Genomic DNA, 13,393 nt, shown 5'->3' with positions numbered 1-13,393 from the left:
ATGTATGTATAAGCGTGTATCTCGTTGCGAGCTGTTATGCAGTCTAATTTCGGCGTCGGATCTCAAACGCCCTTGCGGCTAGAGCTCAATCGAACGATCCTCATAATGGTTCTTATCGACAGAAGCTTTTGGCCGGCCAATCAACTAAGTCACCGGCGAGCAGCAATGGATTATACAATTGATTGGTTCGACTGACGGTAAGCCGATCGCAGTCGTCTGCATTTACATGGCCACGAACGCAAAAAGGAAAAAGCTATACGTGCATTCAGCTTTTATTTGCAAATCTGTAAATTTCGTATCGTACCGAATTGCTATTAATACATCTATTAACATCTGCACGACTTTTCAGTCGTCTGTCACTGTTCTTTGTTAGCAGTGACCCAAGATGATTGTGACGCTCGTTAGTTTCTCAAGCTATCCGCACGAACTCTCGCAAAATGACAGAGACAATCCTGGGTAACTACGCTACGTGTCTGATAATGACTAGGCTTATGAGCAGAATCGATTGGGCCTGATCATAGACTCATCCGGTGAGGTGTTCTCTTTATGTCGGTCGATAGAGAATATATTTGTGTGCATGTAATTGTGTGCTTGATTTGTTAACATGCTAGTCGATTCTTTGTGACCTATTGCATAGTGTAATCTCATGATTAATTTGATAGGTTCAATATTGAATTTGCTCTCCATTACGGTGTATGTAATTGATCTGTCTAACTTCGATTGTTATAAATATAGAGAAGAACCCATTCAAATATATTTTACGAAGGCTTGATATCATCGAGTGCAGGACTAATGCGGTTTCCGTGCCTGTGTCGAACCCTGTTAAAGTAGTGCAATCTACAACTACAATGTATAACTACGAAGTCGTTCATCAAAATGCAGATGTTTATTATAGCTAGAGACAATTTTCACGCAGGCAAACATCTGTCACTTATTAGTAAAATGCATTCCTTGTAATTTTCTCGTAATCGGACATGAAAACAACAAAGATTGATACGCTATACAAGACACGCTATTCGACAATATGCTATTCGTGTGACGACAGTCATCTGCTCTTAAGACGTAAACTTCAAGTTACAAGCTTGAATACAGTTTTTATTAAGCGAAATATGAATCCTTATGAGTACATCGGCAATACAAATAATTTCAACTCGAAATTTCCGGCTGCTTGTGTGGTCGCCGCCAGTAACTATCTGCCGACTGTCACGCACAATCGATACGATATGTTTTGGGATAGAACACTTAATGATTATATCGATTATTTCAGTAAAAGCTCTTGAGATGCATTAAACATTAAGTTGAAGCTTTTTCAGATTCAGAAATACTGCAACACCTACTCTTTTAGGAACTACCACGTGCCATTTAAAACCTCGTCTTTTTTACCCGTGCGCTCGGCATGAATTAGATTCTACTGCTACTGGCTTGTTTATCAAGAAGAGCTACCCGTATATCTACTGGCAGCTAAATTATGCCCTAAACTACTAACTGATTGGTTTATTTTTTGCGGATTGCGGGAATAAGACCTAAGCGGATAAGACTCATGGGCGGAAGGAACGGGCATTGAGATCAGCAGGTGCCATCTTCTCTGCGACTAGACTACTACCTAGCGACAGGGCTTGCTGTTGATCCGGATAGAATTGTTCAGCCATATTCAAGCGTTTCTGGTGCTTGTGGCATAGACAGTTGCCAGCACTCTCTGGTTTTTGAGGGACGACAAATGAACACTTCGTTATGCTACGCTGTGTCATAACAACCACCCCTAGATTCGACTGGCAAGAGCATTACCGGCAGGAAACGCGACTTCATGCATCTTTCCCTCATGGCAGGAGTAAAGATCCCCCGTGGGAACGAAAATCAGCAAAGAAGTTGTGAACCGACAACGATACAGCCAGGCATAACTACGAAAGATTATAGCATTAATACAAACTTATCACTATTGTAGCTACAATTACATTGTACGAGAAGTTAATTATCGTCACCAAAAGAAAAATAGCTGCCGATGCGTATGTCGATAGTAGTGTAAATACGTTTTCGTTGAATTCGAAACGAACTATCATATAAATAACAAATATAAAAGGGTGAATCTACACAGTGTCTTAGCATTACTTCGAAATAAGAAAAATTTTATAATATATCACATTCTTTTCGTACACATATGTAGGTTTCCATGTCACTGAAAGTTCATGATGACAAATCCCTTCACTAAATCTACTATAATTAAAGCAAATAAATTCAATTACATATTACATCCGCGGTTTAATATCTGCTCCTGAAGAAGTGGCCCGAGTTTTACATTCGAAACGGTCGTTGGTCACCTGTTATCGTTGCTGCTGCTGCTGTTTGCTGGTCTCGCTATGAATGCCGGACCATTAATCTCACACAAGACGCAGCCTGTTGTTCGCTTGTATCCGTACTGCGCTAATATCGGCTTGATTTCTAAGGTCAAGTTGTTATGTTGCGGTACAAGAACAGCGCGTGTTGGTTTCTATCTAGGCCTACATCGAGCACGCACGCTGAGATCAAATCTCGAATATTCGAAGGAAATTATGGGGACTAGACCAAAGATAAAATGCCATAAGATTCCGTAAGGAAAAGAACCATAAAGTCAAATTAATTTTCTGCGCTATGATATTTTTCTTCCAGCAAACTTTGTCGGCAACAAAAATAAATCATGCTCCCATGCATTATTATGATCACCATCTAATAAACCCTAATATTACATAATAATGTATTGCCACGATTTTCTCGTCGATCGGCCAACTTGCCTCCTATATGGAAATAATAGCTTGCCCCAATGTTACATACTAATTATCACATGTATTGATTAGAATGAAGAAAGTACAAATGTTTGTATCAACATGCCTATGCATGTTTCAGCTTAGCTTTGTCCGTTATTGATGTGTTTACTTAGAGAAATACTCATGATGCTGGGGACAAAAAAGGTAAGGGCCTGCGACGTTTGTCGTTAACCACCTTATCTGTTCAGGCCAATCAGTCTTTGATCGGGGGGCATACCTGCACGCAAAAATATCGACAGTTCACCAGTGGTCGAAAACTGTAAGTGGCTGAGGTCAACAATGAGGGACTGCCGAGGTAATGAACGATAAATAGATGCAGCGACGGCTTGTGTCGGTGCATATTGAATGAACGAAGAACGATAATAAACTACTATAAATGATGGCTTGTGAAAGGATAGCTTGTTAAAAAGAAAACGCTCGACGAGGACCTTGCCAACTAGTAATGAATGAATGAATAGATGGATGGATGGATGGATGGATCAATCGAGGGATCGATGGAAACCTGTGAGACATCACAAATATAATACTTCGAAAAAAAACATCAGCTGCTTATTGAAAGGATAGGAGAAAAAAAAATGCTTTATTTCTTTTACCTCATTTAATATAATCATTTCGCATTTCTTTTTTTGCCGTAGATATTTTTGTTGTCATTCTAGCCATGACTGTTATTATTATTCTTGCAACCGCTCTCATAGGGGAAAGATGGCTGGTAGCTTTGTGCCATCCGCTATATATATATATATATATATATAGCAGAGACGTCGATATATCCAGATGTGTATTCCAATAAATGATTATAATTTATGAAAAAGTGGCCCAATTCATTGTGGTATAGGGTAGTACTTTTAAAAACGGATCCGTCGGAGTGTGATTATTTGAATGATATTAATTGTATGCTTAGTTCGTGTGTTCTATCCTCTATTTAACGAAACAAAGTCAATTATTTAACTGTGCACTGCAGACTTATGCAATTGACTCAGAACTAATTGTTATCAGGCAGGGGGTTTTCTTCAGAGCGCTGAGCAACATCCAGCACTGATTGGTCATGAGGTAACAGGTTCATTTCATAATTTGCAAATATTTTAATAAGTATATTTTGAAAACATATCGATGACGTACTGGTTCTTTGCTTTGTCTTGAGCTGTCATTGATGTGTAATGATTTAGTCTAGTGCATATCCTTGTGGACGATCTAGAAAATTTGCGTCAATACCATTGTGCAGGCTTAATCAGGACAAACTGGCTGATTCTACCGTGTAACTACCAGTCAGCCTAACAAACACGTTCGCATTCATTATTCCTCATTAACAGCTGCTCAATTAGATAATGTTCTTCGTTGCTTTGACAGAACTAATAATACGAAAGGACTTTATAGTAACTGTACGGTTGTGAAGGATGCTAGATCAAGATTTTGATATATACACAATGTACTTTAGTTGGTCTTCATCAGCATCTGGAATCCTTGTACCGCGCTCTAGCGGGCTAGTTCAACGTGCATCGACATGGCCTTTGGCGTATTCTCGTTTGACATCACGTTCGTCGTTCTTCACAGCGATCTGCCGCTGGACAAAAGCGCCAGCCGTGAAATGTGTTTCGGGATGTTATATCGTCGGACAAATAGACAATCCTGGTTCTGCGCTCACTAAATACGCACACACTTTCAACTTGTGCGTCAATTAGATAACAAAGGCAAGCAAAATACCTTTGAAATTCTCCGGCGCACAGGGAAAAGACAGCTTTTGCGGAGGTTAACGGCCAAGTATTTGCAAGCCGCTTGCTTAAAATCCTGACATCAGGATACTAGTTTACAAGTGAAAACTATATTTACAAAAAGCGAACTTGAATTTTTTCGTGCATATTATTTATTCGGAAATGTAAAGAAATCTACGTGCTCTTTTCCGTCTTGTGAGTCGAAGTTGAAGGTTGGGCACGCATCAACCACGAAAAGTCATACAGAAGTGATAAAATCATTCGTTAGCAGGAGCCTGAAGCGCGTTTCGGTTCGCATTTCCTCTTAACGTACATATTGGTACGTTACATAGTGTACTACCCAATACTAAATTAGATACAACCGTTTACTTGGCCTTAACCACTGAACAGCCACAAAATGGCGCCAAAAACTTTTTAAAAATTTTTGTTTTTTATAAAACACAAGTTAAATCGCAGTAGTAGTTAATTGCGAATTACAAGCCTAACCTAATGGAAAATTATTGTTTGCACAAGCTGCATACGCATAAATGCCAGTGATTTAATTAGAATACTGCATACTATATGTTATGTAGCCAATTTTGTTTCAATAAGCTTCGATCGAAGGTGAATTCGCTTCGAAAATTTTCTGCTTAACCTTTTGTTATAACAAGTATAGAACGCAGTAGTGGGCTTTTGAAAACTATGTCTTTAAAATCTGCATGGCCCAACAAAGGCAAAAAGGTCATTCTTCATTTTCGGAGAATATCATGACAAAAGGTCTTTCTCGAAGCCTTAAACTTTACAATGTTATCGGAATATTTTAACCACATCTAAGTGCACTTAAAATTATCTTACAAAGAGCTCACAATATTAGAAGACCTGGCGTTGCCCCCTTATGGCTCACTATCTTAATTAAGATCAAACCAAGTGACTGTTTCTTATATTGCGTTGAGAGCTATCCATACAGACCGAGTCATACAGGGGACAATCACAATAGAGAAAAGGGCCATTACATAAGCCTTTGTCGCCAATGACATAATTTCACGCGGAAGCCCTTCGTTAATTGTCATCTGTTTTTTTTCTTCCCTATTTTTTTTCTTTAAATACATTGCAAAATCCGAAACATCACAAAAATATATGTGTATGTGTATATATAAACGTAAGTTCCCAAACAAGGCAGAGTTTCCACCCTGTACAAGATGTTCAACAGGGCTAGCCAGGTGACTACTGCTCTGAAAATATATCAATAATAGATGGCTAGTTCGTCGATACGCTGTCTTTGCTGCTCCACTTGAGCTGTGGCCTGGCTCGTTCGCTCGCTCACTCACTCCTCGTCAGAGCTGTACGCCAAACCGGCCAAAGCAGCGGCCAGCCACGGAACAGGTCATCGTGGGCAGTCAGCACGCCGGCACTGCATAGCGCTTCTGCTTTTGGCCTTGTTGTCGTCCTATTCAGTTATGTGTTAAATTGAAGTCGACAAAAACGTAGCAAGTGGCAATGACAACGAAGAAGAGCAAAACACGAACAGTGCAAAAAATCTCTAGTCTTTCCGCCGATCAGGATGCTGCTTCTTGACTCTGAAACGATTTCCACTGGCGCTATTGCTAGATGCTGCGATTAGATCCGCGCATCGCGAATTATATACTTTACCCTATACGTATGAGGACTCAAAAAAAAGAACAACAGAAAACATCTCGTCTTCTAACGAGCATCTGGTGCATCATTCACGCACAAACATGCGAACCTCTACAGAACAACAGATAGACAGACCCACACCCGAACATGGGGGTCTGTTCTATCGCCCGATGATAAGGTCACTGTTTTGCTGGTTCGTCCAGTAAACGCTTTGTCTTTGTGGCTGGTAGCAACGCTCAAAGGAAAAGCCGCGCGAGAAGGAAAGCCAACGGGGGTCACGGTCGTCAATGCTAGGCCACGTTACAATATAACGGAGTTAGCAGCATAGATGCCACGGCAGTAACAAGGACACACAGTGGTATTATGATAGCGGATCAGAGTTACACGCAGATACAGTACTTAGTATAGATGCACGAGAACTACACAATGAATGATCGCGTTATGCCAAAGCATCCGGACTTTCTCCAAACCCACAAGCGCGGCGGCCATGAAACCAAACACGTCGATGTAGATAAGCTTTTTAACACTGCCGGCAGAAACTGCAGTTTGGGGTTAAAGGTTTTTCGATGTCGGTCTTGCGGAGGCCGGATGGGACGCTGGGCTGGAAAGCATGAGCAAATAAGTCGCTACGAACAGGGTGTGCATTTAGGCAAAGACAAACCAATAAGAAAATGACGAGGTCCCGCAGTGAAAGAATGGAAAGCCAGAGCTAGACAGAATCAACAAAACGTCTACAACGTCGACGGTTCTATTAAACTAAATTACTTAATATTGGTGACTCTCTCGATCAAATTCGAGGTGTCTGTCCTCTCGACTGCGGTCAGCCGATACAGAATCATGGTCGCCGCTAATTCTAGCTGAGCAGATAAACTGATCAAGAATAAAATGGCGCCAATAATAAACACAACAATGAAATCGTCCGCCTTTACTCTACGGAACGCGTACTCTGAGATACATGCCACGCACCTTAATGTTGCCCAACATAAATATTATAAGCTGCCGATGATGTATGAAGTGATGACGCCTTAAGTTTCCTTTAGTGCATCCGGCGATCATCTATTTGACGCCATCGATAGCAGAAAAAGAGTCCGTTAACTCGACTGGAGGTGCCTATTATGAGTTAAAATAATCCTAATCAGATGGAGCTGCGTCCTGATCTTGCACCGATAACCCGTATAGGATACAATCGAGACGACAATAATGTTGAGCACAATAAATAACAAAACAAGGTCTGGTAGCTGGTTTGATTCTTAACTCTTTCCTTGCAAAATTTCTTTATGTGTTTTTCTCTTTCTTGATGGAATGAATTACAGTTTCTTTCAGGTAACAACTCACCAAAAATCTTCTTCTTATCGACGGTGGGCCTGTCAATTGGCCAATGGCCTTTTTTCGCCTTCATAGAGACCTACCCGACAATATTCAGTTCTATTATATCCAATGACCCTTAGACAAATCTATCACGCACATCTAATACGCAGGGACGAAGTCATCGCCTGTACGAGCGTCTTCGATCTTCCGACTCGTGGGTGCAGATGATTATATGTGGACAATGACGGCCATGTATAGTAATATATGTTATCGGATTTGCGAGTTATCATGCTCGTCATTCAGGGAAATCCAGAAATGGCAAAATAGCAATTTATGTACGGATCAGTGGCTATGGATCTGGGGACATAGGCGATAGGGAGAAATTCAAAAGTGGATCCTCACGTTATCGTATTGGTCGACACACACGTAAACGGGTACAAGTTCAAGCGATTTACAAGCTCGATTAACTAAAGTAAGCTATTTCTAACGCTTATACAGGCTTTCTGATAGAGTATTAAAAACTTGTTTACCTATTAACCCAGGAACACCTAGGTTGGTTTAGGTTCGAAACAGGGGGCAGGCAAATTTTGCTTCGTGGCGAAAGACGCAAGCCCTCTGAAGCCCCTTAATAATTAACGCTAGCGGCCGAACGCAAAGCTCGAAACTGCTGCGCTTCCTTTAATCTTTAAATATGTCTCAACTATCGCAACAGCTCTAAATATATTGAGATACGGATTGAGTCGTCGCATATCTAACGCTACCGTGTATCTGTGTCGCAGAGTTGACAATTAAAGTAGCTGCGGGTATTATCCAATGCTATGCCCATCTCGAGACGAGTCTGAAGTTAACGACTATTACACGAGCATCAGACGTTCGTCTTATTAACCAAAATCAGTCACTGATCTTCTGCAGCTCTTGATAGCACCATGCCATCGCCACATCTGAGCATAGCGAGCGCTTGCGATTCACGTCAACTTGTTGAAGCCCGCTTCCTCAGCAGTTGTCCGCTGAAAATACCATTGCTCCTCTTGATTTTACGAAGGTGTAGCCCAATGAACCGCATCTAGTACAACAGCTCTTCAAACGTCTGTCATTTACTACCATTAACGTACATATCAACGATGTTGAAAAATCGTATTGTCATTCATGTTTATTTGACATAGCGTCGATGATTGCCTTCGTTTCCGCAACCATATTTTTTGTTCGTTCATCCATCGTTTCATGACAGGGCCCGCTCCCAGTACGTTGACCCAACAAGCCGGTAATTTTACGTGTATAGCCTTACTGGCAATTACAAATTGGTCACTTAATAGTTCATAGACAGACAAACCTTGGCACTACCGAAAATACTTACTAAGTGAGCCTACACCGCGTTGATATTTCGTATGTCAATACTTGCTACGCTATTGACTGATAGGTCCGATGATGATGATACGGGCGCGATATTACTGGATTAAACTAGAAAATTAATCATCGCGTTAGACGTCTGTAGTTAACAGTGAAGACCTCACACTTATCAGTCCATGCCTAGTACGTGTAGATACCGGAACGGCCGAATGCATGATACGATACATCCGTGAGTACCTAATGGTCTCGTGTAAATTGCAAATGATGACGTTCGGTTGGGCGATAAACTGCGTCAACCAAGACCGCCATTGTGATTCTGCATTAGAGTGTCTACTAATTGTATACATTGACGCCCACGTCTTATATGCTGCTCACAAGATCAACAATAGCTCTGGCCGAATAGTTAGTATATCGTGTTCTTCTAAGCAACTAATAGCGTCCCCTGTTCCCTTGACTTGCAGAAACTGATGCTGGTGACAAAGACGTAAATATTGTCGTCTGTAGTACCTATGTGTTGCCTGTACCTACGATAGTTCTGTATGATACAAGATATTTGTAACCTTGAGTATGTTGAGTTTTACAACGGTAGCTACTAACTTGATGCTTCGTCGTATAGTACATGGAATAGGAATTCTACTAATAGCTATCGTAGATAGAAGAAACCTTGACCTCAGAAAAACGACAACAATGGACAAGAAAAAAGCATTACAAATAAGCAGATGCAGCGACTGTGGATAATGGAAAATATGTCCGTACATTCGATGTGATTCGTATCCCGCTGTAGTGGATTCGTATCAAGTCAGTTGTTTGTGCGAATTTGAAATTCATATCCCGCGATGACACCCCCTTTGTCCCGCCTATCCTCATCGCTTTCCATACACTTTTTCACATATGGTAATCCGGTGGCCAATTTAACAAACAATGCCTGTAATGACGGTAATCCACACGACGACATACGTACCACTCCAGTCGTAGCATTAACGTCTGCCGGAGGCTTAACGAAATCTTTCGGCTTCTCTCTGTCCTGCCTCTGGCCTACTTAAACTGACTGAACAACGTTGAAGTTGATTCTCGATATACCAGACAACAAATGTATTTCATTGCTATAGCGAGTTAGGCACTGGTCGGTCCTGCAGCCGTGACCGATACGCTCGGACGTCTTTGTGGCAAGACGTCATTGGTCTTCGTCCTAACAAGCGGTAACGAGTTGGAACGAGCTGGGGAAAAGGAGGTTATTCACTGTGTTCTTTTCGCTTTTTGCTCCTCGTTTTTTCGTGCTGATACTGTTACTGATGATTATTATTGGGATGAAGATGGCGTTATTTTTGCTGCGTTCAGGTGGATTTGGATCTTGTCGAACGGCTGTCTGCCTTCAATGCTTAACAGTCAGTCTTCGGTGGTAGCCAGAAGCAACGTCTTCAAATGTGCTCCAATCGCCCTATTCTTAAACGTTCTCGTCATCGTCGTCTTCACCTTTACCGTTGATCTACAGTTGGGTGAGCTCGATCTTCCCTGACTCAGGCGAGTCGTGTTTACCACACGTTGCGGCTGTACAACGCCTGCCAATGCTGCGCCGGACCCACTGTATTGTTAGCAGTCATCCCGCATCTAATGCAGTGCGGTTGAACTCTGGGGCCTCTGCAGGACTCCGCTTCTTCGGATCTATGAAGACGAAGTTGGGAGCGTGCGCTTAAAGCGTCCTTATGCGCCTTCCTGTTTGGGCCAGCGCTACTCACGCCGGGTGTCGAGATGAGTTGTTTTTCCTCTGCTTCTGTACAGACAATAGATGTATCGGATAGCTATCTGTACGTACTATACAGCTGTTTTCTGGGCAGTGCGACGTTTTCTCCGGTTAAAGATTTTGTTATGGCCGTTTTGCTGCTGCTGCTGCTGCCGCTGCCGCTGCCACCGCCACCGCCGTTGAAGACGCCAGCGCAGCCATCGCTACCACTGCGCCTTTAGGTGGTCGACGAAGTAGCCGCTGAGGATGAACGAGCCTCGCGTTTATACCTTTTTCGCCCTCTTTTCTCATAGCCTTTGGTGTCTTCTGTTTTTTCAACGACGTACAACGGACTATTTCTGTGTGGATATTTTTCGTCGATATTCTCCGGTTGTTTCTCTAATGCGTGAGGCGGCGACCACCAGCTACCAAACCGATTAGCTGCTGTCATACTGTACCAAGTCTTCAGCCTTCTGTCTGGACTCACCCGCTTCCATCGAACGAAGCCAGCTGACATAATCGGACACAGCCGTGGCATATCGAACTGGCCTTCATACGGGACATTTAAGACAGAATAAGGTAGGGCAACGGTGTCCGAAGACGGATACTTTTCGGCATAAGGTGGAGCGAAAGAGATTATCGAGGTGCACACGTCAGCGTCACGGCAGAGATCCACACAGAATCTCATACAGGCTTAGCCAAATAGAACTCTGCCTGTCAAATTCGCTTAGTTAACGTTCCATCTCTAGCAGGCAACAAGCGGTCAAAGAAGCACCTGGCAGCGATCGCGGTCTTTCATCGACCGGAGAAAAGGGTGTGAGTTTAAGCATGTGTTCGCACTCGACACGAAAAGAACGAAATGCAAGAAACAGTACGGTTTTAAATGGCAGGGAAAAATGGGATGGGTTGATTTGTTTGTTTGTGTGGTAGGCAGCAACAGTACCAGCAAACCCGTATATGTAATGTGACGACTGCATCGTCACCAGCAATAACAACGGTAACAATAGCAGCAAACACACAATTGTACGTGTTAATATGTCCGTCTACGGATGTATACTGGTCAGTATGAGTGTACCTCGCACTGATGCTCCCCTCTGGATATTGTTATTATCATTAGTACTGCTAACTGCAGTATCGTTGGTCTGCATTTAGCGCACTACGAAAGTACTATACTATTGCGTAGCACCGCCATGGTTCAGAAGACGTTCGCGTACTAAGAACGGTTTCCTTTAGCTCAAAAAAAATTACATAGCGAATGAGTAGCAAAGGAAAAGAGACCTAGATAGTAATACCTATAATACACCGGCGAAGCAGAAGATATTTGTTGTTGTTTCGCCGCTTACCCCGACAGAAATAGCGGGATAGCCGATAGTTGGCCGATGTACGACTATGTTACTACACAAGACGTTACCACTTCGAATCTTACGGATAGAGAAGCTTGTAGTCGTCTGTGTCCATGTATGGGAATTTTCGTGACGATGACAGGTATATCACGCATTTGTGAGGTAGGTAAAAATAGACCAAACACAACTGAGTTGTTTGATACGAATAGTAGTATATCGTGAAGCAGGAACGATTACCACTTGAAATTTGCCAAAATGACATGGATGACAAGGCAGTACATTAGTCTGTATCCGGATATGAAAAACGGTATGTATTACGTGCGTAACAATTACTATTATATTGTAACAATGAAACCTTTTCTATATAGAGGGCTATACAGGAATGGACTTTGGTTTATATGGCAAAAACGGACATGTCCTAATTTAACAGACCAATTTTAATAGATCTGTATTACAGGCGCCATTGCAAAAAATATAAAATCTACAATTACAGTGGCTGTTTGCGATGCAGAGGTGCTCTAAGTAGCTAAACACAGAAGTTAAATTTGGCATAGGTTAGGGTAGTGAGCGCGCAAACAAATAGTCGTTGTCACGAAGAGCCATGATCCCGTTCAAAAACTACTTTCCAAGAAAGACAAAGCCACATTGGATGCGAATTTTGTGCTACAATACATCCACCTATGGATTCTTCAACCTCTTGGCGGAAGCCCTGTGGACTTAAGCTTTTTCTGTCTAATATTTGTGTCTGTTCGATGAACTCAACGAAGACGATGACGGCAGGGAACTTCTGTTCGCCCGATAAAAAGGTTGAAAGCATCCTACTGAGCATTACAGTGTCTTCACGAAACAAAAAACAATAAGCACAAGCAAAGTCCTGTCTTAGGGCCCCCCAATTTAAGACACACGAGTCTGAAACGCCCCCAAATACTGTCTATTAATGGTAACTTGACATTTTCGAGCGGCTATTCGCCGTCAAAGACCCTCTGGCAATGGTTGGGACGTGAAGCCAATACCTGTGCTATTCACACACTAAAGAGACACAGAAAATTTTTCTCGTATGTATTCGTAGACCACAAGATTATTCTTAGAGGTCATGTAACTTAAGCTGTAGGCATAAGTTCGCCGTCATGGGTCGACTATGCCAACCTTCGGAGAAACAGCAGTACCACGATCATTAAAAATTGTATTGGAATTTATTAGCGTTAATTGGGTGGATAAGGCGGAGTCCAGGCGCAAAAATCAGATGATTTGAAGCAACGTCGCTAGCTCTGTGAACAGCAACGTTATAACCTTATATTACGCACACATATGAGAACTCCACAAAAATTGCGTTAGCTATTATATCGCCTATTTTCTAAGAAAAATAAGAATATACATTACATAAATGTTCGCTTCCGATCTTCACATATTCTAGTGTAGATTACAAAGCAAACTAATACAAAGTGGCGTCTGATGCTAAACAAGTTAACGACTAACATTATCTTTTATTACGCCTTTAGTTATCATAAGGGCGTTTTTTTAAGGGAAATCATATGAGTGGAACAGACACATATA

The 13,393-nt window shown here is 42.0% G+C and overlaps 2 protein-coding genes and 1 long non-coding RNA gene across 11 annotated transcripts in view; 2 read left to right on the top strand and 1 right to left on the bottom strand.

The window, feature by feature from the left end:
• Positions 1–13,393, bottom strand: part of LOC111253540 (enoyl-CoA hydratase domain-containing protein 3, mitochondrial-like) — a 45,557-nt gene that overhangs the window by 13,384 nt on the left and 18,780 nt on the right. For 4 of the 5 annotated variants that reach the window (XR_015330460.1, XR_002674712.2, XR_015330461.1 and 1 more), the window contains one exon: positions 13,014–13,107. The exons of the other annotated variant lie outside the window; for it this stretch is intronic. The gene's annotated coding sequence lies outside the window, so the exon portion shown is untranslated. Of the gene's footprint in view, positions 1–13,013; positions 13,108–13,393 lie in introns of those variants that run through there. 5 annotated transcript variants of the gene reach the window in all.
• LOC111253539 (TNF receptor-associated factor 4-like) overlaps positions 1–13,393 on the top strand; it is a 34,846-nt gene that overhangs the window by 7,983 nt on the left and 13,470 nt on the right. The window contains exon 1 of one of the 5 annotated variants that reach the window (XM_086993280.1): positions 9,927–11,075. The exons of 1 other annotated variant lie outside the window; for it this stretch is intronic. Coding sequence is in view for 1 of the 4 variants with exons in the window: in XM_022813076.2 (XP_022668811.2) it covers positions 11,876–12,001 (126 nt within the window). In the remaining 3 variants the exon portion in view is untranslated. 3 more of the 5 variants (XM_022813076.2, XM_086993278.1, XM_086993279.1) reach the window with 3 other exon arrangements.
• Positions 22–2,727, top strand: LOC147754930 (uncharacterized). Its single transcript, XR_015330465.1, has 2 exons — positions 22–530; positions 1,522–2,727. It is a non-coding gene; the product is annotated as an uncharacterized LOC147754930 (long non-coding RNA).

Source organism: Varroa destructor, unplaced genomic scaffold (genome assembly GCF_002443255.2).
Source record: "Varroa destructor unplaced genomic scaffold, Vdes_3.0 BEIS01000006.1, whole genome shotgun sequence".
Classification (NCBI taxonomy): domain Eukaryota; kingdom Metazoa; phylum Arthropoda; class Arachnida; order Mesostigmata; family Varroidae; genus Varroa; species Varroa destructor.
This window is presented reverse-complemented; position numbering and strand designations above follow the sequence as displayed.